This window comes from Stigmatopora nigra, chromosome 17, assembly GCF_051989575.1.
Source record: "Stigmatopora nigra isolate UIUO_SnigA chromosome 17, RoL_Snig_1.1, whole genome shotgun sequence".
NCBI classification, from domain to species: Eukaryota; Metazoa; Chordata; class Actinopteri; order Syngnathiformes; family Syngnathidae; genus Stigmatopora; species Stigmatopora nigra.
The window spans coordinates 99,168-123,510 of NC_135524.1; the positions used below are offsets into that span (position 1 = coordinate 99,168).

General features: G+C 49.9%; 2 protein-coding genes and 1 long non-coding RNA gene across 5 annotated transcripts in view; 2 read left to right on the forward strand and 1 right to left on the reverse strand.

Moving 5' to 3' along the window:
• The first annotated feature begins 2,594 nt into the window (after positions 1–2,594).
• Positions 2,595–4,385, forward strand: LOC144210799 (sulfotransferase 1C2-like). Its single transcript, XM_077737691.1, has 7 exons — positions 2,595–2,751; positions 2,930–3,058; positions 3,157–3,254; positions 3,342–3,468; positions 3,597–3,691; positions 3,787–3,967; positions 4,273–4,385. The coding sequence occupies exons 1-7, from the start codon at positions 2,595–2,597 to the stop codon at positions 4,383–4,385; spliced, it is 900 nt and encodes a 299-aa protein (XP_077593817.1).
• A 3,773-nt stretch (positions 4,386–8,158) lies between these two features.
• cntfr (ciliary neurotrophic factor receptor) overlaps positions 8,159–24,343 on the forward strand; it is a 53,021-nt gene continuing 36,836 nt past the window's right edge. The window contains exons 1-2 of one of the 2 annotated variants that reach the window (XM_077737514.1): positions 8,159–8,455; positions 20,129–20,284. The gene's annotated coding sequence lies outside the window, so the exon portion shown is untranslated. The remainder of the gene's footprint in view (positions 8,456–20,128; positions 20,285–24,343) is intronic. The other variant, XM_077737512.1, reaches the window with a different exon arrangement.
• The window catches only part of LOC144210713 (uncharacterized), a 36,462-nt gene continuing 28,580 nt past the window's right edge, over positions 16,462–24,343 (reverse strand). Inside the window, exons 2-5 of one of the 2 annotated variants that reach the window (XR_013329439.1) lie at positions 20,023–20,246; positions 19,363–19,498; positions 17,117–17,406; positions 16,462–17,051 (exon numbers count right to left, since the gene is read on the reverse strand). This is a non-coding gene — a long non-coding RNA (uncharacterized LOC144210713). The remainder of the gene's footprint in view (positions 17,052–17,116; positions 17,407–19,362; positions 19,499–20,022; positions 20,247–24,343) is intronic. The other variant, XR_013329440.1, reaches the window with a different exon arrangement.

A 24,343-nucleotide genomic window follows, 5' to 3' on the forward strand; every position in this document is an offset into this window, starting at 1 on the left:
CAGTCAAAATGAATACCTTTGAAAGGCCCGCCGACAGAAAACGTCAATAAAACCCGACCAAAAAATGGATGCAATCGCAACATTGGGAGGCTTTGAGGAGCATTTGCATGGAGTCAACACTTTTGCCCTAAATGGCGGCGGATGGCGGACACGCCGAGAGGCTTTCATTAAGGGATTGAGAGGTAACCTGGGATGGCGGGGGATGGCGAGAGATGGCGAGGGATGGCGGGTGAACAGCTCGCCCAAGTACTGGCAGGGGAGATGAATGTCCAAGCACTCGCTGCTAGACTTCTTAAATGAATTGCTTGGCAAGCAGAGCCAAGCAGAAGGACTTTTAGCGTCTTTATGAATAATTGCCAATCAATCAGGCATCAGGCCGTGTTGGCCTCGGCCCCAGTCGGCGTCGCCGTCTTCGTCTTCTCACTTGCCACGACAAGAAATCACGTCGCGTCGGGGAAAAGAACATTGCAATAATTACAAAGGGGTCAAGCCTGACTTGGGCCTTTGCAAACGGACAATGGCGCTTCCGGACCCGCGTGCGTTCGGTCAAAATCACTTTTTCGCATTTGATTCAAAGTCATTGAGACTTACTGTACGTCGCCTCCATGAGCGATGGATTCCCGTTAATTGGGAGCGCGGGGGCTTTGTTAGATTTGTGTCTGGCGTCATACCTGCCTGCGGGCCAGACAAACTGCCCGGACGAGGACGGCCAAGACGCACGCGGGAGACGGCAAACGGCGCCGACGGTTCAAAGTTGAGCGGGCCCGACCGTACGTGGCTTGGACCGTGTTTAATCAGGTGTCAATCTCGGCGTGTGCTCATTATTTGCCGTGGGCTTTGAAGACCAAGGGAGACACAAAGAAAAGAAGAAAAAAAAAGACATTTTCTCTACTAATGAATCCTTCCCAGTCTCGCGGAGCGGCCTTTTCAATACGCCTGGAGCGGCTTCTATTTCATATACTATGTTATATCGCGGGAGAGCTTTTTCCCTCCCCCCCCCGGTTTTGGCGGTCCCTCGACGTCTTCCACACCTGATCACCGTTTCCTTAACCCGAATTTCCGAAGCCGGCACGCCAGACGGATGATTCCGAAGGGCCCACGCGAGTCAACGTAGGAGAGGGCCATCGGAGGGAGGGCTCTTCCACGGGTGCGCCCGACGCAAGATATTGCCGGCGCTCGGACAATGGAGCCGCTCACGCTCGCCAAAGCGTGGTTTCCCGTGAAAAGGAGCTTTCGGCCACGGCGCCCTTTGCCGCATTTTGGGGGTCGGGGAAATGAAAGGCGTGTCAAAGAAAAATGGATCCATCACCTGGAGAAGAACAAGCCGCCATGACATCCTACCTCCAAAATATACCACAGTAATTCATAGCATGAATGATACCACGATGACCCATTTTCCATTTGATGGCTCTGCTGTTAGCTGATATGACAGTGTCCACTGGGCACAAAAAAATCCTTTCAAAGCAATCGTCAGCCGCCAGACAAGAGTGGCCAGTATGACGTTTGTCTCACACAACACCACTCTCTTGACGCTCTACTGTATTCCAGGCGACTACAGGCGCATACAAATGCACGCACGCACGCACGCACGCACGCACGCACGCAGCAACTTGACACAGCACGTTGTTTTGGCAAGGTCAAGTCCCAGGTGTAGAAAGCTCTCATCTTGGTCTGCCGGCACGGCACAATTATACAAAGGGCGTCTTGTCTGCAGGTGAGGCTACGTGCCTCAATGGGGATTGCATCGGAAGCAAAAGCAAGCTCGGTTTTTTGGCAGACTTTTCTAGCCACTAGCCTTTCTCTCCACAGATGGAAGAGCCGCTGGCGTGGAATAAGGTGCCAAAGCGTGGTCGGAGGTCCACGGGAAGCACGTGGCCGCAACGCGTCGGAGACGTGTGTTTTTTGCACGTGAAAACAAACGCTCCGATATAAATAGAGTCGAATGAATGTTTCTTCTTTGGGATGACAGATGCGACTGAGGAGGGGGGGGGGTCCGCTTTTCACCTTCACCTTTTCGAGTCCACGTAAACATGTTCATCCAAGCCCAACGTCATTTATTTGCCAATGTCTAAATGGGGAATTTTGTTCGTCGAATATAAAAAGCTTTGAAAAATGTCCAGAATGGATGTGGCTGCGCCTGGTGGCTTCCCCCTTAAATATGGTGTGTTGCGAAAGTGCCACCGTCCGTGGCGGCGCCAAAGGAAAGAAGCGCCATCTGGACCGTGCTTCCGTTAGCCATGGCCGTGACTCTTTTGAAATCAGGTCATTTTCAAATCCAGTATCGGCAGGGCCGATCTGCTCAAATGGAAGAGCGGAATTTGAAAAGCCGGTTAAACCGGGGGGGTCATTTTGCTCTTTTTCAACTTTGTGAGTTGAAGAAAAATGACTTTAATTGCTGTTTCACCCCCCTCCTTCAATGGACTGGAATTTCAACAATGTCCAAAAAGATTGACGTTAGGGTTGGGCATCAAGCTAAATCTTGCAATTTGACGCTCCCTCTGTTATAAAGGGCCTGGTTTCTAGCGTGACTGGCGGAATCACTAGCCAGCAACTAACCCACCCACCGGCTTCTTCCAAAATTGTCCAATTTGGCCATGTCGGAGCAGCAGTTGACTTCAGATGCCCGCGCTTATAAATTGATGGACGTCCAGGGGATTCCTCTCCCGGACCACATCGCCAAGGACTTTGAGGATGTGGCGGCTTTTCTCCCGGATCCCAAAGATGTCCTCATCTCTTCCTACCCCAAGTCAGGTTTGGGAAAGTTCCTCTTTCCAAAGCAATTGACGGGTGTCGTTTTGACTGCATTTTAGTCGGGACCAGACGTGGAAAGTCACTCTAGTCTTTGGTCCAAAAAGATGATGTACTAATGAAGGTGAACGAACGGCCATGACGCCACATTCGCTCCAAGGTGACTTTTGCCTGTCGAAAGGTACCACGTGGACCGTGGAGGTGGTGGACCAGCTCTTTCACAACGGAGACGCCCAGCTCTGCAAACGGGCCCCCATCACCACCCGATGCGCTTTCCTGGAGGCTTCCACTCGCATTCGGGAGGAAAAAGGTGAGCGGACGCCAGACGGTTGTTGCCATTGGGGTGGAAATTTCAGGGCAGTGGGAGCCCGGGCCCACGCTAAATGTGTCTTTCCTGTCAATGGTCAGGTCTGGATCTCCTGAAACGAATGGATCCCCCGCGCCTGATTAAGACCCATCTGCCGCTTCAGTTGGTCCCACAGGGTTTTTTCCAGAACAAGTGCAAAGTAAGTAGAGGTGGGACGGCCGGGCCAGGCCGGGCCAGGCCAGGCCGGGCCAGCCACGGGATGAGGCTGCCACGTCTCCGTTTCCAGTTGATCTACGTGGCGCGCAATCCCAAGGACACGGTGGTGAGCAACTTCCACTTTGAGCAAATCAACATGACAACTCCCGACACTGGAAACTGGGATGCCTTCCTGGACTACTTCCTGAACGGAGAATGTAGGTACTCCCCAAAGCCTCCCCAAAAGCACGGAGCAGTACTTTCTGATTGGGGAAAGTCAATGATTACAAGCCTCCCTAAAAAAAAACGGCGTGCGTGTTCCTCCCGTCTTTGCTGCCCTCTCCAGTGGAATGGGGCTACTGGTACGATCACGTCAAAGGTTACTGGGAGGGCCGAGAAAAATGGAACATCTTCTACCTGTTCTACGAAGACATGAAAGAGGTATTGACGCACTTTGCTCAAACGGAATGGTTATTAGCGGTTGGAATTGTTTTTGGTGTTTTTTTTTAATTTTTTTATTCTGGCCCCGCCCCCAGGACCCCCGGCGTGAAGTGGTGCGACTCATGAAGTACCTGGACCTGTCCCTCACCGACGAGGCCATCGACCGCGTGGTGGAGCAGACCAGCTTCAAAGAGATGAGGGAGAACCCCATGGCCAACTACAGCGTCTTTCCAAAGACCATCTACGATACGTCCAACTACAGATTCATGAGAAAAGGTGCCGTCCCCTTTGATTTCTCTTCTTAGGCGTGGGCTTAGCTTTGAAAGGGGGCCGACGTCCACACAAGGTGTCCCCCAAATCAACACAAGGTGAGGTCAAGAGCGCAAAGTCACCCAAAATCAATCGAGAGTGACCCCAGAAATGCTCCCACAATCAATGGCGAGTCAGCCCCATTTGACAGGAATTGGCTTTTTACCGAGCACGCGGTTGCTGCAGAATTTTCCCCCAGTGTACTTTGGTCCGGTCTTAAAGTTTGTCCCGTGGCGGAGCCGCGTCTGAGCGTTTTTTGTCTTCCGCCCCAGGAATGGTCGGGGATTGGCAAAACCATTTTACGGGCGAGCAGGCGGCGACCTTCGACCTGGAGTGCCAGAAAAGAATGGGGCCGCTCAGCATACCTTTCAGGGACCTCCTCTAACCGGCCGGGCCGCATTCCCCCGGCTCGGCCTCCACCTTGGTCTTGGCTTTTTGCGACTTCGAAGGGGAGCTTCCCCCAAGATTAAATCTCACGTCAAAGCTGAAAAAGTGTCTTGTTTGGTGCGTTCACTGGCCCTCCGGCTCAAACTCATTTGAACACGGTCCGATATGTCATTCTTTCAGCGCAGTACACAGTTTGCAACGTGACGGGCCTGGCACTCAACCAGACAAAAGTCAAAAGAGATGTTTGCATTCTTTTCAAACTTGATGAAAATGAGAAGGAAAGGATGGTGATGATGTTGAGGCGTAAATAAAGGGGGGGGGGGGCTGGTAATTGGCTTGATGGCTATTCCGCCAACAGATGTACAGGTCAGCACTCCACTTTGTCTTAAAAAGTGCGTGCGGGCGCCCGACTGGCGCTCCGTTGACTGTGAAATATATTCCGCCGCTAGATTATCATTTTAATTAATCTTGCTTACTTGCTCGTGTAATTTAAACATTTGCCGGGTGAGCTCCGGGGAGAGACGGGGGCGGCGGTGGCGGCGGTGGCGGCGGCGGTGGCGGAGGAGGCAACGGATTTCAGGACGCCGCCAGGTGCCAAATCATGTCACCTTGGCACACCTGCCCGAAAAGCACGCTTTGCTTTATCAAACCAATCGACGAGACAAATAACATTTCATCGGGTGACAATGTCGGCTGCTCTTTCGTCTGTTATACGCATACACGAAGCGGATATCTCTCTACCAAAGGCAGATTTGACCCCAAAAGTCTTTTTCCCCCACACTCCATGCATTGAGCTAAGGCTATCCTGCCGCTGCCGCCGACAGGACGAATGAGCCGAAGCGCCGCATCCTTCGTAACCTAACGAGGACAAGTGATTCACTTACAAACGCCACGCGGGAAGCCGGGGACCAAACGAAGCCTCGATACGGGCGCACGGCGGCGGCGGCGGACGTGCTAACCGTCGAACTGCACCGTCGCTCTTTACGATCGTCCGATGGTAAATTTAACTGAGCATTGTCCAATGTTAATGTGTCCATTTTTCTTCGCGAAGGGATGTTTCAGCCAATGGTGCCGGCCTTTGCTCAGGTTATTAACTTTTACAAACGGGTGGATTTTGAGGCGGGAGGAATTCATTAAAGCCCCTGCTTGAATTTTCAAGTCTTGTAGTATCTCTCAAGAGCGCATTTGGTTTCGCTCAACCTTTGCGGTCCTCTCCATCAATGTGTGCGCGCGTGCACGTGGCTAAGATAAAATAGCCTTAAAAGCTGAATCAACAAGAAGTGGGGCGGCCCTTGTCGATAAATAGCAGTGCGGAAGCAACCTTGGCTAGCCACAGCCACTTATTAGTGGACAAAGCCGGCCGGCCGGCTTTGGGCGGGCGTCCGGGCAAGGCCCGCTATGCCTTTTTTAGCAGCTTGATTGTGATTTCTTCTCCTGGTTTGCCACGCAAAAACAACATTTGACGTTTTGGACTTTTCACGTGGACGCCTTTGATTGGAATCCAAGTAAGAAAAGAATGTGGCTTTGGGCCATGTTATTTGTAATCACACACACACACACGTGTGAAAGGACAAATGGAAGTGAAAGGAGCACGCCGCCACGGCTCGACCTTTGAACCCGGACCAACCGCCACCTCCAATGAAGGTCTCGGCCGGCCGCTGGAAGCCGCGGCAAAACATCCCAAAAATGAAAATTGTCATTTGCTAGAAGTCAAGTACATTTTGTGGTCTGGTAAATGAGGGTACGCGGGTTTGTAAACTCGCCGTCCGTTTTTTTTCCTTCCTTGGGCCGCTTTCCCATGGCCATGAAATCAAGCAAGCAAGGAAGCAAGCTAGCAAGAGCTGTCCCAGTTTTGTGCTCAAGCCCACTCGGATCACAGAGGAACCCGCTGATTTGTTGCGCATCCATCCAAGTTCGATTACTGTGTTTAAATCCAAGCAAATGACAGCACGGGAAAAAACAACAACATGGAATTCCTTTGGTAATAACCCAGTAAGACTTGACCAACTTGACTCATGTGGGGTGACTTCCAAAGTTGTGCTGTTCAAAGGACTAAAATACTTTGTGGTCCACGAGTGGCTTTTGCATTTCAACCGCAGGTTCTCACGCAAGTCGGGGCAAAATAGTAGCACTTGGCCACAGAGCAATAGACGGAAAGGCAATCTGAGCACACTTTGAGCCCAACCCGCCGCTATTTCAATACTACTATATCCATACTCGCGGAAATATCGGATTGAAAACCTCAACACGGTCGGGTTTTAATGGGCGACAGAATGACAAAAAAAGGCATGAAAAAAACAGGGCGAAGAAAAGATGTTAGCATGGCAGTTGTCTTCCTTTTTGAATGATTTGTGATGGCACGCTAGAATTGCTCTCTAAGCTATAGTTTTAAAATGGGCCTTTCATTCCCAAAGTATGGCTGTTTTTGCGGTCAAAGCTAGTTTTAACGATGTTTGCCAACATGGTTGAACATAATGACAGAGTCACCACCACCACCACCCACCCACTGTGCCAAATTCCGAAAGGTTTTCATTTGGGATTTTGTTTTTAGGAAGTATGTGTGGGTCATTATTGCTTGGATGCATTGCGATTGGCGACAGGGTCAATGAGTTTGCAAACGCAACATTTTCAAAGATTTACAAATATTCCATTAAGAGTAAGCAATACATTCATTTTCAAGGTTATTATCTTCAACTTTGATGAAAAAGATGGCAATAATCCAACTTGGCTGAAATTGCCTTGTTTTGACTGTATCAGCCGTCTGTCTGTGTGTGCTCTTCTCATTCCAAACACACACACACGCACACACGCACACGTCTTTTTTGGACACCACCACAACAACGTGTAAGCCTCCAGCAATATCACTTGTAAAGAAGTCCAATTTAAGCGGCCAAAACAAGCCTCGGCGGCTGGCATAGAAAACACGGACCTTTTACGTCCGTCTTATCAGCGCGAGTCCTAGTAAATATTTGGCTTGGCGCCGGCGAGCGCCACGGCGGCGCCGATTCGGGGGCCCGAAGGTGCGTCTTTGCTTTGCGTCCACAGTCTGCCATCCAAGAAGATGCTATCTGCCATCGGCCGACCCGCGCTGAAACCCCCGAGAGCAGCCGATAAGCGTTGCATATTTATGGATTTTTTTCTCTCTCTCTCTCTCTCTCCCGGCCACGCTATCTCCGCGCCATCTTTCCCAGGACAATCCAAAGATGAGTTTGCTCTGGTTTGGCTGTGGTTGGGCACCGTTCCAAATCCCATCAACGCGCTAATTTCTTTGACTGAAATGTTGTTTCATTTGAAAAGAAAGTGGACCTGTCCAGCGGCAACACCTGACCAATGTGTCATTGTCGTTGTTATTGTTGTTGTTTCTTAAAGGCGTGTTGGCTGGCTGGCTGGCAGATATGCAGAAAAAAGGCGCTCTGCAGATGAAGGTCCATTTTAAAAGGTTTCCATTAGCCGAAAGGTCAGCGCTTTCAGGTGGAGAGCGGCACTCCGCCCAAGACGCCCCAAACACACGCCACGCGCCACCCTTATTTTCTTTGCGCGTCATGGTGGCGGCCGCTTCTGACTTAGAAATAGCCACGGAATGCCGGCTTGTTGGCCCACGTTTCACATTGTGTCAACTTAGTATGTGCGTGCACTGCTTCTTACACTACTCTTCGCAGTGGATAGGGGGTGCACTGTGGACGTGAATTGTGTGGAAAGCGAGAGCGAGCGAGCGAGCGAGAGTGAGAGTGAGAGAGAGACTGTGTGTGTGTGTGTGTCAGTAATGTATTCCTGTCTGTGGTCACATGGGGCAGAGCAGTCAGTGTGTTTAAAACAGCCTGAGCTGGCTGGCTCACTCCAAGCAAGGCAAGACGCAGAGATAGATGCGCACGTCCTTTCTCTTTTCCACGCCAGCGTATACACACGGACACGGACGGACAGACGGACGGACGCACACACGCTGGCGGCAACTTTCCTCCATCTATCGGACTGACACGGTACACGCCCCTTGCCACACTGGAGGAAGAGGAAGAGGATAAGGAGTGACAGACAGATCAGGAAAAGCAGGCAATAAAGAGCAGCTTTCCAGTGAGTACAACATTGATTTTTTTTGGGGGGGGGGCTTATTTTTTTTACTCTTTGGATTTTCATCTGCTACGTGTACTCGTCGCCGTGCTTTGTGGTCGTCCGAGACTTGCCCCGATGGGAACGAATGGGAAAGAAAGGAGAGACGGAGATGGGATGCCGGCAATGCCGACTCGTCGGCCGGCGCAGCCCCGGGAAACGTCTCCATCAATGCGTCCCTCCGCCCGCGGGGGCCGACGCTCTTAATTAGCAGCGTGCGCTTGGAATGAATGGAATGTCGTTGCATTCAGTCCGACGGACCCAACCCGACTGACACCGACTGCGTGTGTACGTGCGCCTGTCTTGTCAGCTGACCGGGAGCTTGATGGATTGGCCACCGTTGAAATTCTCAGATGGGGGACACGGACGCCGATCCGCCCGCCGTCGAGCCCCCCCGAGAGCTCCGCGTGGCTCATCTTCCCCGAGCCAAATTCGTCCGCCTCATTGATACCAGCTTCGTTTACTTGCCGTTGTCCGTTTTGAGGAAAGGCCATCCGCCAATTCCGCACTTTTGCAGAAAGCCGCACATCCAAGAGTTGTGAAGAAGACAGGAGTTTGTAGAAGAAGCCCGAAAGAGAGAGAGAGAGAGAGAGAGAGAGAGAGAAAGTGGAAAGGCTGTTGGTAGGGGGGGGGGTGCAAAGAATAAGCTGACACTAGCTAGGACAATTAGCCCAGGGAGCGCGTCCTGTGGTGCTATTGGGAGAGGGGCTTTGGGCAGGGGGTCACGGGATGCCGTGACCCCTGCGCCGGACAGCTAGGCCGGGGAGCCATTATCACGGCCTGATGGATTAGCGCCCTCCCAGCAGAGAGAGCGGCGCGTTTTGGCTAGCCCAAATGACATTTTTGGGGTGGGCCAGGGCCCGCCATTTATTTCTTTGACCGACAATTGGGACGGGAACTGAAATCCTTTCCATCTTTGCCCTCCACTTTTCTTTATCGTGTCACCATCCCCTTTGGCTGCTTTCTTCTGGTGGCTCCCATCGTTTCCCCAAGCCTGGCTGGCCACCTTCCTCTTCCTCCTGCTCCTCCTCCTCCTCCCACTCCTCCCACTCCCACTCCCGCTCCTCCTCCTCCTCCTCCTCCTCCTCCTCCCGTGTCTCCGCCTCCTCTTCTCCAGGCTGGGAGTTTAGCGCGGTGTTTAGCCCAGCTCACGGCTGATCAAAGCGAGACGTGTCAGACTGGGCTTAACCCGGGCGCTCCTAATGGAGCAGCGTTTTCATGCCTTGTTGGTGGTGGGCGGGCTCCCATCACTTTCTTTTTTTCCCCCCCGCAGAGTCTCTTTGTCGGAATTGTTATTTTTGGACATTTTTTTTTATTCCATTCAAATGTCTGAAATGGTTCAAGGATGAAACAGCCAGATTCCTTTTTTTAAAAATCGGGAACGTGAGCCGGAGACGGAAAGGTGGCCCGTGAGAAACCTTTTCCGAAGGTCCGTGCGTGCGTGGATAGACGTCCTCTGGCGTATGTGGAAAACGGAGGCCCGAGTACATGAATGGCAGGCGTTCTGAGGCTGCCGCAATAGGCGCCGACTACCAATGGGAAGCTGCTGTATCGCTGACATTTTGTCCACGGCGAGCCAGCGAAAATGTCATAAAAAAAGAGACACTATCACGAGCTATAACATCTATCCATTTTCCGCACCCGACGAGTCTCGGGGGCTTTCCGGGAGGAAATGCCGGCAAATAAACAAAGTCGGCGTCATCCGTCCACGGTCTCGACTAACGAGGAATAAAATGGCGGCGAGGCGCCTCGAAAAGATCCGTGCCGTGAACGTGGCATTTTTGTGGGGAGCAAAACTCCAAGCGGCGGCAAACACGGACGCCCACGCCACGCCATTGGCGCTTGGCTTTTAACTAAATACACCGTAGGGCTTGAAAACATGACAAGATTTTACTGTGAATTGGCCCCAATTAAGGCGCTTGACAGGAGCAACGCGCTGCCGCCGCTTCCTTCCTTCGCCCTGAGCCGCTACAAAGGGTCGACGCTAAGTCTCATTATGGTAGGCGTCGGAGGCAGGAGTGTCGAAAGGAAAAAAGAAAGAAAAAATAGAAATCCAAGGACGTTGCCATCTACACCAAATTGTTTGGGAAAGGAAAACCGAGCCCAAAAGACATTTTCAAAGATCCTTTTCAAAGAGAAAAAAAAAAAACGATTTCTTTGTCACTGATGATTGGCAAAGTCCAATGGGATTTCAAATTCCAGCGTCAAATGCGCAGATCAAGAAGTCGTCCTTAAAAAAATGTCCTAAAGATGAAGTCAGTTCAAAAGCAGCATTTTGTTGAGCTAACTTAACTGTCCTGATGGCAATCCTCTCAGCGTGAACGCAATTATAGTGGCACACTTGAACCGGAATGGACGGGGCAGCTCTTTCTTTTTTTTTTTGTAACCCACTCTGAAGGTTTATTAGCAACGTCTCCTTTGATGCTTACTTTGCACGCTTGATTATGGCTGAAAAGGGAGGGAGTGGTTGGCCCATGACAGGAAGTGCCTCTAATGATATTAACAACATCCTTTACATTGTGCTCGCTGTTTGTAAGGCTCGCTGATGGGGGGGGGGGGTTATGGTCCCAGAGTTAGGGAAAATGTCATTTGCTAGGCAACACAACAACCCACGCACGACATGATCCAGCCCCATTCCACTGGCGCGCTTGACGTGCGCGGGCTCGGTTTCTACGAGGAGAGGACGAGCGGCGTTCTGGTTTCTCTCCGTCCATCGACGAGCCAAGATCCCATGGATTATTCCAAAGGTGCTCTTTGGGCCCGGTCGCCCGCCGTGGCATTCAAACCGGCTTTTCATCAGCGTCTGCCGACAGCCACGTTAGGTGGCGGCGTGTTGAATGCTAAGCAGGACAAATGTGCGCCGCCGCCACCGCCATCAATAAAGCCCCATCATTCAAGCCCCATCATTCAAGGCTAGCATCCGTCCCATCTCCCAAAATATATCATTTGACAAGGTGGCCAGGCCTAAATAGGATTTGTTGAATTTGAAAAATGTATTTTGCCATGAACATTTGGACACCACGCTCTTCCTTTTTGTCCAACTGGCTGCCTTGTTAAGATTTGACTTTGTCAGCTGCCAAAGCCAAATGGAAAATGAAGAGAGTGCGTGTGAAAAGCCACCAAATTCCATGAAATTCCTTGGCTGGCGCCATCTGTTCTTCTCATTGCAGATATGCATTTGAATTGTTTCCTCGCCACCAGCCAGCCTATTTTTTGCCACCTTCCGTTCCCCGCGGTTGCGTTTCTCCAGCGCCCGTGTCGTTTCCATCAAAGCGGAATGGCTTTGACGTGACGGCGGCCTTTCAAACGCCTCAAAATAGAGCGCCGCCCGTCGGCGGGGCGGGCCAGCCCGGCCGGTCCGACGGAATCCGCCAAAATAGTTCATCTTATTTGGAATTTGGGGCGAAAAGAAATGAAAGCGTCCCGCCAGAGCTCCTTTGCCTTCATTCTATTTGTGGGAGGCGCATTTCAAATCCAATCGGGCCGTCAGGCGGGTGCCCAGAAGCGCCACCACGGCAGGGCGGCAGGGCGGCAGGGCGGCAGGCACGGCACCAGCCATCCACAAAGCAAAGCATCCCTCCAGATGTAACATTTACAGCACCATCTGTCCCGTGATTGCTCTCTGCGGCGGTGCAAAAGCTGGCCTTTTCTTGATTTGTTTGCCAAATAAATGTTATTTGACTCGTTACGCGGGTACGGCCGGCGTGAATTCCCAGAGGTGGCCAGGCACGCCTGTTTCTTTCCACTAACGGACGGACGGAACGACGTGCGCGTGGCCGTGCTCCTGGCATGCTATGCTAGCATGCGATCAATGGATTAGGTTTCAGGAACAGGGAGCCAATTTCCTGACACGCATTCAGCTTTCCCCAGCCCGTGACAAATTTATGTATTATTGTTCATGGATTTTTTACGGCCTCGCACACTGACTGGCGCTTCTGTGCGACTTGGACAAATATTGAACGGGTTCCAGAGATTTGTGTTTGTTGGAGGCCAGACAAGAAAGATGAGAGGAATGTAATCATGTTGCTGTTTGCCCTTCTTTTGGCCCGACTTTCATTCAAGGACTTTTCAAACTTTTCCCATTTCGCGCACAAGACGACAACCATTTTGTTATCATTTTTTTTTTTTTCAGGCGGAAAAGTCGTTCGATGAGTAAATGCCATCGAGCAAAATGGTAGGAATTTGCAATGCATTGATTATATGTCGTCTTGAAGGAAGGCTTTTTTTTTCTTCTTTCTCTTCTTTAAGCAAAGTCATGTATTGCGATTTGGATGCGTGTCGTTGGCTGCGCATTCCAAAAAAAGATGCACGCTGGGGTAATTGAAGACCGGGGTGTGAACGGTCGGCTATTTGCGGCCGACGTGGACGCACGGGCAAAGTGGCTCGGATGCCGACGTCAATGGCTCCGTTTCCTCAAACATGGCGCTGTACAAAATGATGAATGTCATTGGAGGGCTTTACCAACTCAACTCGTCTTGTTTCACGGGGCTCTTCATAGGAGTTGAAGAAATGGCATTTTTCATCCAACCAGGAGGAGGAGGACGAGGAGGATGAGTGGCAGCAAGCAAACGCGGACAAACCGTTTCAAGCAAAGTGCATATGGGAGCCATTAAATGCAGTTTTCTCCATTAGCGCACGGGATTTACTTGAACATATCGGAGCTGGGAATTTCCACCTTTGGCTGAAATTTGAGCCGGCTCCTTAACCAGCTCACTCATCTTATAACAATCACAAAATGGAGCTCTTTATGCAATAAAAAGGGTCGGGGGGGGAAAAAGCGCCGTGACTTTAAGGCCGCCTGGCTGGGACCAAACGCCACACACGTCCGACAAAGCGGTTTCTTCATGTCTGGCCAATAGACAGAGCGGTCCAGAAAGACACCAACAGAAAAGTTTGGCAAAACTTTGAGATTTGTGTGCTGGTAAAACCAGGATTCTCCGTCCGCTGGGCTTGAGTGGCGGGCGTTGGCCTCAATTTGCACTCCATTCTCCAAGGCTCTTCATTAAAATAATCCCCCCTTTTTTTGTTGAAGCGGCAGCAACGTTAAATCCAAAGTAAATGAACACGCACGGCCTTGTCTAAGAACGCCACCGCCACCGACGACTGAGACTTCGTGAGAGACTTTATTTCATTTCTAATTGCTTGGGAGTCCAATTTATGAGAAGGACTACATTTGACAGGGCCTGCATGCACAGATGAATATTAGAAAGAGGCCAATGAGCTCTGCTAAAAGATGACGTTTTTTTTTTTTTTTTAGCCACGGCGGCGGCGGTTGTGCCGAATCTCTCCCTCTCGCCAAACCTTCTCTTGCGGCTAATTGAGTCGAAAAGGAAAAATGGCAAAAACGTAGGGGGAGCTGAAAGTCGTGGGTTGAATTTAGATGGCAGCGCCGAGACGTCTCCTCTTGAAATATTGAAATATGTAACGTGGGCTCCAAATGAATTGGCCGGGACACGACGGAGCCTTTCATCGTGGCGATGGCCAGCATCTCCGTGTCGGCAGACTGGCCCCCTCATCTCCAGAGACAAAACAAGGCCCACGTGAGACGCGGAGAACATTCAATTATTTACATTAGCGCTGGGCCGACGGCTTGCCGGCAATCACGGCCAATCACGTCAGCCACTCGCCTTTTTTTCTTTTCCTTTTCTCCCTTCCCTTTGCAGAGCCGTACTCAGAAAGGGTTACAGTTGTGACCAGGAGGCCCAGGTTTTTTTTTTTTTTTTCAAAACCTTCTCGGCCAAAGTCATCCAGGTACATTAGGACGCTCATGGCGTTGATATTATCAATGTAATAGTCTTCATCATTGGCCACTTATTGGAGACACTATTGATGGACAAGCGTCTGGTGCCAGGAGGACACCAAAAAGGCTCCAATGAAGAAGAAGAAGAAGAAGAAGAAGAAGAAGAAGAAGAAGAAGGAGGAGCTTTTTGGGTCTGTGGCCAATCCTACGGCCAATGATGGGCAATTGACACTCATCTTTTCGTACTTTTGCGCCTTTATCTCCCGCCTGCTACTCGTTGGATGGCGTGCTTCATCCCAAAATAATTCTGCCTTTCCAGCCATACCTCACACACACACACACACACACACACACACACACACACACACACACACACACACACACACACACACACACACACACACACGCAGGTTACAATAGTTGTGACTGTCTAGAAAAGAATAAAGATTAGAACGGATTTTGCCACAAAACGTGGCTGAATGCCCAATGTGTAATTAGAAGCTCATCTACTTTAATCCGCTCTGTAAATGTAGGTCTTGGTTTTTGATTTTTTTTCTCTCTTTCCCCCGCCAAATGCTACGTTCACCACCCATCATTTGAGTCGGGCAAAGGAACGGCGTCAGGCTTTAAGCCGGGCGGGCGGGCGAGCGGGCACCCCGCGGTAGGAAGGCCCCCCCGGGATTGTTTTTTTGCTGATTTGCTTGTTTGTTTTGTGTCGGCACGTCCTTTTATTTATTTATTTATTTTCTGCTGTTGGCACGCGCGTATGACCTCTTTGTGTCTGGTCATTGGAGGATTGAAGAAGCGCTGAGCTGGAAAAATTCAACCGTGGATCTGAAGGATGTAAACAAGATGAATATGAATGTGCTCATGCTGGAATAACTAACATTCATCGCGAGGTGTCATGGAGATGGACTTTTTTTGTCGTCTAACGAACGGGTTGATGTTGAAAGCCCTGTGCTAATGGCGGAGGGGAAGGAGCACAAGTATTTCAACGCCGGCTTCGGAAATCAATAAAACGGAATCAAATCTCATTTGAAAATGAATAGCATCTTATTGCAATTTCAAATGGGAATAAGGTTCCCGAGTGCCATTCAAACATGGTTGTTATTCGATGGAAAAGTGCAGGGCAAAAGGGAAAATGCCAAATGGTAAACCAACGACTATAATCAAGGGTGTCACACTGGTCGGCCGCAATAACATCAACTCCATTTTTTTATTGGATTATAAGAACTGGATCAAAAGCCCAAAATATTCAGTTTTTAATAGTTCTAAAATAATGTTTATTTGAGCTTTTTTATAATATTTTTACATTTTACAACATAACTTTTGAACTACAGACCAAAAAAATGGATTTAAAAAATGAGTTAAAAGGGGAAAAATCATGAAATTGAATATACCTCTATACTCTTCACTATAATTTGATCCCAAAACAGAAACTCATGATTGACTTTCTCGGGCCGCACAAAATGAGGCGGCGGGCCACATTTGGCCCGCGGGCCGCCACTTTGACACCGGTGCTCTAAGCAAACAAACACACACATGTAGCGGCAGCGGCTTGTTGTAAAGTTTGGCAAGGCAAGGGAGGGGACCGCGTCCAGTCAGGTCAAAAAATATTTGCATGAGAAGAAAACAATGCAAGCGCCCCTCACCTGTTCATGTTACCTTTTGCTTTGGCGTCTTGGCTTTTTTGGCTCCTCCCTTTGTAGTCCTTTTTTACTCTCCACTCGATGGCCAAGTGAAGACAAGTTGGTGGCTTACAATCCATTTGGACACCCCCCCGGCCCCCTCCGAACCCTTCTGAAATGGCCCATTTTGAGGGATTTCCAGGATCCTGAAGATCTTTTGCTTGACTGCCAGCCACCGTCATGGAGGGACGCTCAGCTCAAACATTCATCGGGTCCGTGTCAGGCGCTGACCTACACGCATGCGCGCGCATCGTGCCTGCATTGGCGTGTCATTACCTGCTGGCGCGTCATTACCTGCTGGCGCGTCATTACCTGCAGGCGTCACTACCTGCAGGCGCTCGCGCTCGCGCTCGCGCTCGCGGTCCCAGACAGCGTGACCAACGTCGAGGATGCCCTGTTGGAGGCTCCGGACGGACGCCAAATGGAAAAAAAACAAAAAGACAATTGATTCATTTGGCAACTACCTATTATCATATTGTGTCTAACATGAGTGGCGACTTTTTGTTTTAGGATCAAATTCAAAGGAAGATTAGAGATGTAGATTCCATTTCCTTTGCATTTTTAGTTGAAAAATCATCCAAAGAAAAAGGTCCACAACTGTCAAATGTATGGCAACGGAATACATCCATTTTGCTCTTTCTAATGGCGAGTCCAAGATAAGTAGGAGCAAAAAAATAAAATACAATAAAATAAAATAAAACCCCCTCCATTTACGGTTGAACTGCCCAAGCTGTCAAAAATCACATCTGTTGGCCCGTTTGGGTGTTGCCTTCAGGTTCAGGTTCGCCTGTCTGTGTCACGTGGGTTTATTTCAGCAGTAAGAAGCTCAATGGCTGTGTGTGTGTGTGTGTGTGTGTGGGGGGGGGGGGTGTATGGACTGGACAGAAGAAATTTAACCTCACACACACAGCTGTCCAGTATAGGCCCTGACAGAGTGGACACAGATGTAGCAATATATCCAAATTCCTGGCGGTCCGATGCCATCCCTTCATAATGAGCGCTCAAGACTATAAGGTTACGTAGAGGGAAGTCCGCCACCGCCACCGCCACCGCCAGCGTCAGCGCCAGCGCCGCTCTACTTTCAACATGAATGCTCCCTTTTTTTTCTTCTTCTTCTTCCTGTACGGAATCCCTGTAACAGATGTTCCTCATTAGGTCTTGCCAAAATAATACTTTATTATTGTTTGCATTTTTTACCGGAAGATGAAAATGCTTGCCGGTGCGCTTGGAGCCGCTACAACCCACGCAAACTTGACACTGTCGCTTTGTCCTTGGCAAAAAACAACAACAACAACAACAACAACAACTTATTTGCTAAATATAACAGGACTGTCAGTCATCCCGCAGTAAGCCATTGCCACTGACGGCAATAGACGTCGGATCCGTCCGGGAGCCACGGGGATTGCCGCCAATATGTCCATTTGTCGATGGTTTCCCAAGATTTTGGTCAAACGGTCACTGCGATGGCAGGACTCCTCAGGATGTATCTGCAAAGCGTTCCAAAAAAAAAAAAACACCCTGACTTTACTTGCTTTAACTTGCATCAACTTTTGTGGGAACATTTTGCTGTACTGCCGACTGACTGTACTTGACACATCAGCGGTGGAAGCTTACATTCACCACTTCAAACAGACACCTTTTTGTTGCTTTTCGATTGACTGGCTTGATGTCGTCCTATTTAAAAATGGATGAGCCAAAGCTTTCACCTTTTGTGTTTATTTTGAGGGAGCCGCGTCTCATTTGAAAGCTTTGACTTGTAGATACACTCATCAGATCAAAAGTTGCATTTCAAAGGATATTTGCCTGCTGAAAATCTTACATTCAAGCAAAGAAGAAAAAAAAAAGGAATGCGCTGGAATATTTTGCATCTTGCCTTGCTCAAGTTGCTATCAAAGAAAGGAAAGCAAGACGCTCAACCAAAATCACTTTGGAGACAATCACGCGACTAGCTAAAAAGCATTATTCGCCAAAATCAAATAGTGTTAACCTACACCCCATGTTTAGGTATAGTACGCGTGTGTGTACATATTTTTGGAGAACAGGTTTCATACCTTAAATAGGGCCATAAAAAAAATCCCCCCCTAGCTTCAAATAATAGAGTTGCACAGTGATGCTCTTTTCCGGGCATCCACTACGTATCCTAAAACAAAATGCATCATCAGGCCTTACTGGAGCTCTTTCCATCATGGAGAGGAGCTATTTGCAATATCTTACTGCGTGCCATCCTATTTGTTTTTCCGTTGCCCATCTCTCCTGCTTTATTTGCCCTCTATATGTGTATAAGTATAGAGGGGAAGAGAGAGAGAGAGAGAGAGAGAGAGAGAGAGAGAGAGAGATGGTTGTTTACGCCCACGTCTTGACTGAAAAAGACTCATTGATTTCAAGCAGAGTCCTTCCCTCTAATACACACACACACACCAACACACAAACAGACTGTAAGCCTCTGTGCCACGGCCCCACCCTTGCAGGCTAACGGCTCTAATTGCAATCAATTAGGAAACTTCAGAAGGCTGAAATAAGAGCTGTGACAAGGGGCATCCGCTGAGCTGCCACACAAACACAAGTGCAAGTCGCGTGTGTGTGTGTGCGTGTGTGTTGGTCGGCGGGATGAGCTCATGCTAATAACGTGATGGACGTGGCCGCGACAGCTGAAAGTCACGTCGTTTTTCACGGCGGCTATCGATCGGTGACATAACCCCCCCCCCCCCCCCCCCGCCCTTCCATTTAGCTCTATGGCTGGCCCGATAGGAGAGGGTAGGCCGGCCACATTTAGGGGAGTGCTCTCGGGGTGGGCTCGACAGAAACGCCCAAAGGATGATCGCCGTGACGTCAAACCACGCGTCGGAGGGAGCCGTTCGGAAGGAAGTCCTCCTCCGGGAAGGATTTGGACTCGGCAACATTTGCCAAGCAAAGCTAGCAGTTGCCGGGTGACTTCCTCCGTTCGTTCGCTGCCGCCGCCGTTGGCTGAAAGACGTGACTTTATTAGTCTTAAAAGGGATTTGTTTGCTTGTTTACACAGTTGGTCACGGCCGTGTCGTTAGTCTTTACGGCCGTGTTTGGCGGAAGAGCTGAGATTTATTCTTTTTTTTCATTTTGATGGGAGACAGGCCTGTTTTAAAAGGCAGGCTTTAATAAAAGCACTTTGCTCATTCAAAACACTCTTTTCATTCTATGAAGATACGAAAAGGCCAATGCTGTCCATTTGCCCGGTGCAGTGAAAAAACACATGATGTATCGCGCGCGCCTCGCCATCACTTTCTTTTACGACAGCAAGAAATAAGCTTAAAGCTAGTAAAAAGCCAATCCTATTGCTTGTGCCTGCCGTACATTCTCAAAGTCTGCGGGAAAATGCACTGTGTGATTTTCCAGAGCAGATTTTCAGCTCGTGCTGTAATGGAGCCAGTAAAACATCCCCCCGACCTTTCTCCATTTCTCTACTTCACCTTGTTTGCATACGTTGAAGTGATTAGTTCCGAGACAACATCTCGCAGAGACGGATTCCCTCCGATAGTCTTTTGTCAAGATGCCAGGGATGAAGAGCTCCTTCCTCTTTTTCCTCTTCTTCCTCTTTTTCCTCTCCTTTGGGGAAGAGAACAAATAGGATGTTTATTTCAAAAACGCTCCCTCTTGCTAACCGTCTTTGGACGGTCACGTCAATTGTCTGATTTGACCAAAATCGTTAGCGTTTGACAGTTAATTAGACGGTCTTCTTTTTTTTCTTTTAAACGGTGTAACCCAGGCTTTGACTATTTTTAACGACATGTTTTCTAGTCTACGGTCTCATGTTTATCTGTCTTTGCCTCGGGGCTTACAAACCCTTTTATCTTGTCACCCTAATGCATGCGCACGTTTGTGTGTGCACGGTGTGTGTGTGTGTGTGTGACAGAAGCAAAGGAGTAAGCGAGCGAGTCTGGGAGATAGCAGGATAGGGAGATGGGAGGATCAATACGGAGACGTCAGGAGGTCTGCTTCTCCCAGAGAGAGTGGGAACAGGACACCCATCAGTGGGCGGAGGAGAAAGCAATCAGGGTGGGGGTGGGGGGGGGGGGGGAGGTTAGGCGGGGCGCTGGTTCTACGGCGGCTGGACGTAAATGAGAGCTTACTTGTGTACAGTGGGAGAGTATTAAGGAAGAAAGATGGTCGAGTAGCCATCCATCTGTGATTCCCTCCAGTCAGTCATTCATTCTCTCTTTCTCACTTGCCTTGCAGGTGTGTCTTCACCCGCCCCAGTTTGAATTTGGGCAGGACGCAGGTCGGCAGGTCGGCAGGTCGGCAGGCCGGAAGGCAGGAAGGCAGGAAGGCAGGCAGGCAGGGAGAAACCCCTAAGCTGCTCAGCGCCCAATCAGACAGAGACAAAGCACAAAAGTAAGTTGTGCACTACTGCTGTAAAATAGCGTAGCGAGTGAGCGAATGATTGCGGCACCATTGTAAACATGAAAGAAGTCAACTTCATTCCTCCAGATGGAAAAGCTTCAACTTGACACTCCTAATGAATATTTAAACCTTGATGACCTTCCTCTCCTCATGTCAGTAAATGATTCATCTTTCTCATCCCGCCGCATCTCTATTTTTATACCTTTTGTCTCTTGTCTCACTGTCTATCTTTTTTTTTTTTAATCTCAATTGCCGTCGTTCCTCATTTTCCACCTCTTTAATCAAGACCGAACGACCAAGGCTCGGCACATCTAATGGATGACTACGATGAATGTGGGGTGGGGGGGGGGGGGGGGGGTTGGCCTGCTTTTTTTTTTTTGTTAATTGTTAGTGCAGGACCATAGAATTGGGCATATGGTCCATTCATATTTGATTTGCCAAAAACGTGAAGAAACAACTCCAATAAATGTGTTTTCACAAGAGTTCTTTTAGCGGATTGAATCAAGGGAAGAATTCCTTTTCCACATCTTGATGGAATCCACATCACAGCAAAGTCAACTTGTCTCACAGGGGACAAACATTTGGAATGATTCACTTTGAGACTTGGGGCCAACAACGCAACAACGCTTGCACAATACGCAGAACGTCAGGTCACTTAGAGTCTCTCTAAGTACATGTGTGTGTGTGTGTGTGTGTGTGTGTGTGTGTGTGTGTGTGTGTGTGTGTGTGTGTGAGAGTTTGGGTTAGGGATGGAATGATTGGTAGATAGCAATCGGCTTTTGAGGCGGCCGTCTGTCCTTTTTAGTTCACGCTGTTCCTATTGTGAACCGATACGATTGGGCAACGTGCGGTGAGTCGCCGGGAAACGGCAAATTCATCTGGCATTTTGGCAGGCGGCGGACCGCCGGCACTGGCGATGGCGCTGGCGATGGCGCCGGCGATGGCGCCGGCGATGGCGCTCCTCCTTTTGTGGTGACGGCGCTCCGGTTTGGCGGAAGCGGGCGAGACGTGGCTTTTCTTTGATGGGGCGAGTGCATAGAAAGTTCCCTTTGACCTGCCCTACTGAAGAAAATACCTGTGTGCAAAAGGGGGTGATTGATTCCGTCTCCCGCGCCGCAACAGACACAAACGGCGCCTTTTCACACGCACGCACGCACGTCTTGGGACTGAGAAGGCTTTATTATGTCGGCCAGGCAGAGGAAATGCAGACGCAGCAAAGGACAGGCCACCCATTGATCCCAGTATAGACTTTCCTGGCCTGAATCGGCTCGGCTCGCTCTCTCTCGCTCTATCTTTTTCTCTCGCCTTCTCACAGATATCCCGCCACGCCGCCGTCCTTTGTAACCCGTGAACTTCCGCATCCCCGTTTTGTCGAGAGGCTCCACGTTCCGCCTCCCGGTTCTCTCCCTCCCGAGACGCCATTTCTGCTACAGTGCTAGCACTGTTACAGTCTGCCCAAAGAGTACTACTCCATTTTATTTGCAAGCCCCCCCCCTTGTCTCTGGAGGGATTTCCTCTATCTGGGAAGAAAAGGTGGCCCTTTAATCAACGTGTCCTTGAGCGGGGCGGGGCGCGGCAGGCCTGATAGCTGGGCCACGATTGGCTGAGTTCAACCCCGGGGGAAAAAGAAGCTCTCCGAGTACATGATTCGAGAAAGCAAATACACATACTGGATAGGCTTTATGTCGTCTCCATTAAAAGGCCCTTTTTGCGCACATATAAACCCTCTTTAAATGAACCCACTAAGTCAAATGTGTCATACTCGACTTGAGCGGCGTTTTGCCAGGACGCGGAAATGTCAATGATTGGAGTTGAAACGAGTGGAGGGAGGGAGGGAGGAGAAGGACGCTTGCTCTGGATCAAGGGAGCCGGCCGGGGACTTTACAAAGTGGATACCACGGCGGGCAAAACAATAGAAAGGAGATTCCATTGGGACGGGCCGGCTGATACAAAGGAAAGTGACAGGATGCTTGGTGCGTCGCCATTGGCCAGCCACTCTGGGCTCGGAGGAGAAAAGAAAAGGAAAGGAAAGGAGAGGAAAGGCGATGGACGAGGCCACGCTGGAGCTCCATCATCCCTGCGGCAATTTACAGTCCCCCCCCCTCAGCAGTGTCCTTCACCCCGACCGTTTTCTCACTGGCCTGCCTCACTTTTCACTCTCTGTCTCAAAAGTCTCCATGGCCAACCTTCCTTCCTTCCTTTTGTGGGCCAGCTCCTTTCCTTTTCCTTCCGTTAGAGGGGCTTTTATGCAAAGCATGTGGACCTCCCTAGCGCCGACACATGCTTGTGCCCGTCTCCCCACGTGTTTGTTTGCGGTGGGGGTCGACACGTCTGTTCTGGGATGCCTGGTCCGGCCGCCTCAACTTCTGACGCCATTCTTCAAAAGCCAGGCAAATTTTACAACGTCAGACCCCACTAGCATCTATTTAAGTGGAGAAGAAAAAGATGGACAACTGTTAAATGATCCTCGAGGACAATAGTGTGGCCATTTTTGTTCCAATGGAAATGAATTAAATATTGTCCGAGCTTGAATGATCTTGCCCATCAATACAAATGCTACTTTGACTGACACTCCTTTCTTTGTCTTGACTTGATGTTGAGAGCGACCGGTGTCGTGTTTCCCCCTCCAATTGTATCTTTACTCTATGGCTAGCATGCGACTTGGTTGATTTTTGCTCCCAAATCCAACAATGGGTGCCGATTTTCCTTCCTTCTCCATCCCAAATAAAGTGCAACATTGTCCATCACGCGGGCTCCTCCAAAGGTGGACGGTGACGGACGAAAAAGGCCAGCTAAATGCTCCAAATGCCTGGCCGACGTTGGAAACGTCTGCCGGGGCGCCGGCTTGTTAAAAGTGATGGACGCCTCCCGTCGAGAAAAGACGAAGGGACGCAAGCGTTCCAAATGGGATCGTGTGGCGCCGGTTGGCATCTGACTGGGAGGTCGGTGATTAAAAAGACATTACGACAAAGAAAACATCTGGTGGCACATCCCAATGGTGGCCACGCCGCGCTTTTTTAGCCCGGCGGAACATGCGCGCCCCATTCAAAGTGAGCCACAAAAGTCGATGAATGTAGATGAAATGAGACTTTTATAGCAAGCGTGCCGCTAACTGCACGCAGTCTCCTAGCAATTTGTTTTAATGTGCCAGTGTTTTTGCGCCCCGCTTCCAATAAGGAGCAACGCGGAGAGTCGGCGCAAAATACATTTGCTTCCCCACGTGGCGTCCTCTGAAAAAGCGTCACCGTCTTTTTTTCCCCTTTGTTTGTTTTCCTGCTTTCCAAAGTAAATGGGGTCTTGCCTCGTTAGTTCCAAAACGAGCTCGTTAATGTGTCAAATTCCAAAGGCACAAAGTGGGAGCTATTTCTCTGCGTTGCTAAATGCCAAAGGACGGCATCTGTGTTGTCAGCGGCGCGTCCATTTTCCAACAAGTCAAGCGAGATGGCGAGCCGTGGAGCTCTTTCCACTGCTTTGTGACGCACGGCTACAAATGGATTTTTATCAGGTGATAGAAGCTGGCCCGTCTCTTGTTTTTTTTTGGGCCAGGAGTCGTCCGTCTCCGTTTGGGATGATGGCCTGCTCCCTCCCCAATTCCATTTGAGGAAAAATCCACCAAGAAATGCCCATGGATTGCAAAGGCGGCCGGGTCCGGTGTAAATCCGGCGGCGCCTTGGCCTTTGGTCGGCGGGCGCTTGACTTGTTTGCTCATTAGTGGGACGTGGGGCTTTTCTTCCCATGCCCCGCTTGTGCCATGCCGTGTATGTGTGTGTGTGTGTGGCTCATGCGGTAGAGGGCTTAATCCTTACTCCTTGTTATTCCGTCCATCAGCGCATCCGCTGGGACTTTACGCCGTCCTCCTCATTCCGACGGGCACTTTTTTTTTTGACCTGCCGGCTTCTCCTTCATGTCTTCTTATTTGCTTCCAATGATGGATAAAGAAGGCTCACACGTCGTCTGACGTGAAAGCAAGTCTGGCTGTGAAATGCAATACCTGTCAATCAGGGATGGGCTTAAACGCGCTGAACGTGGCAAAGGATGCCATCCATTTTT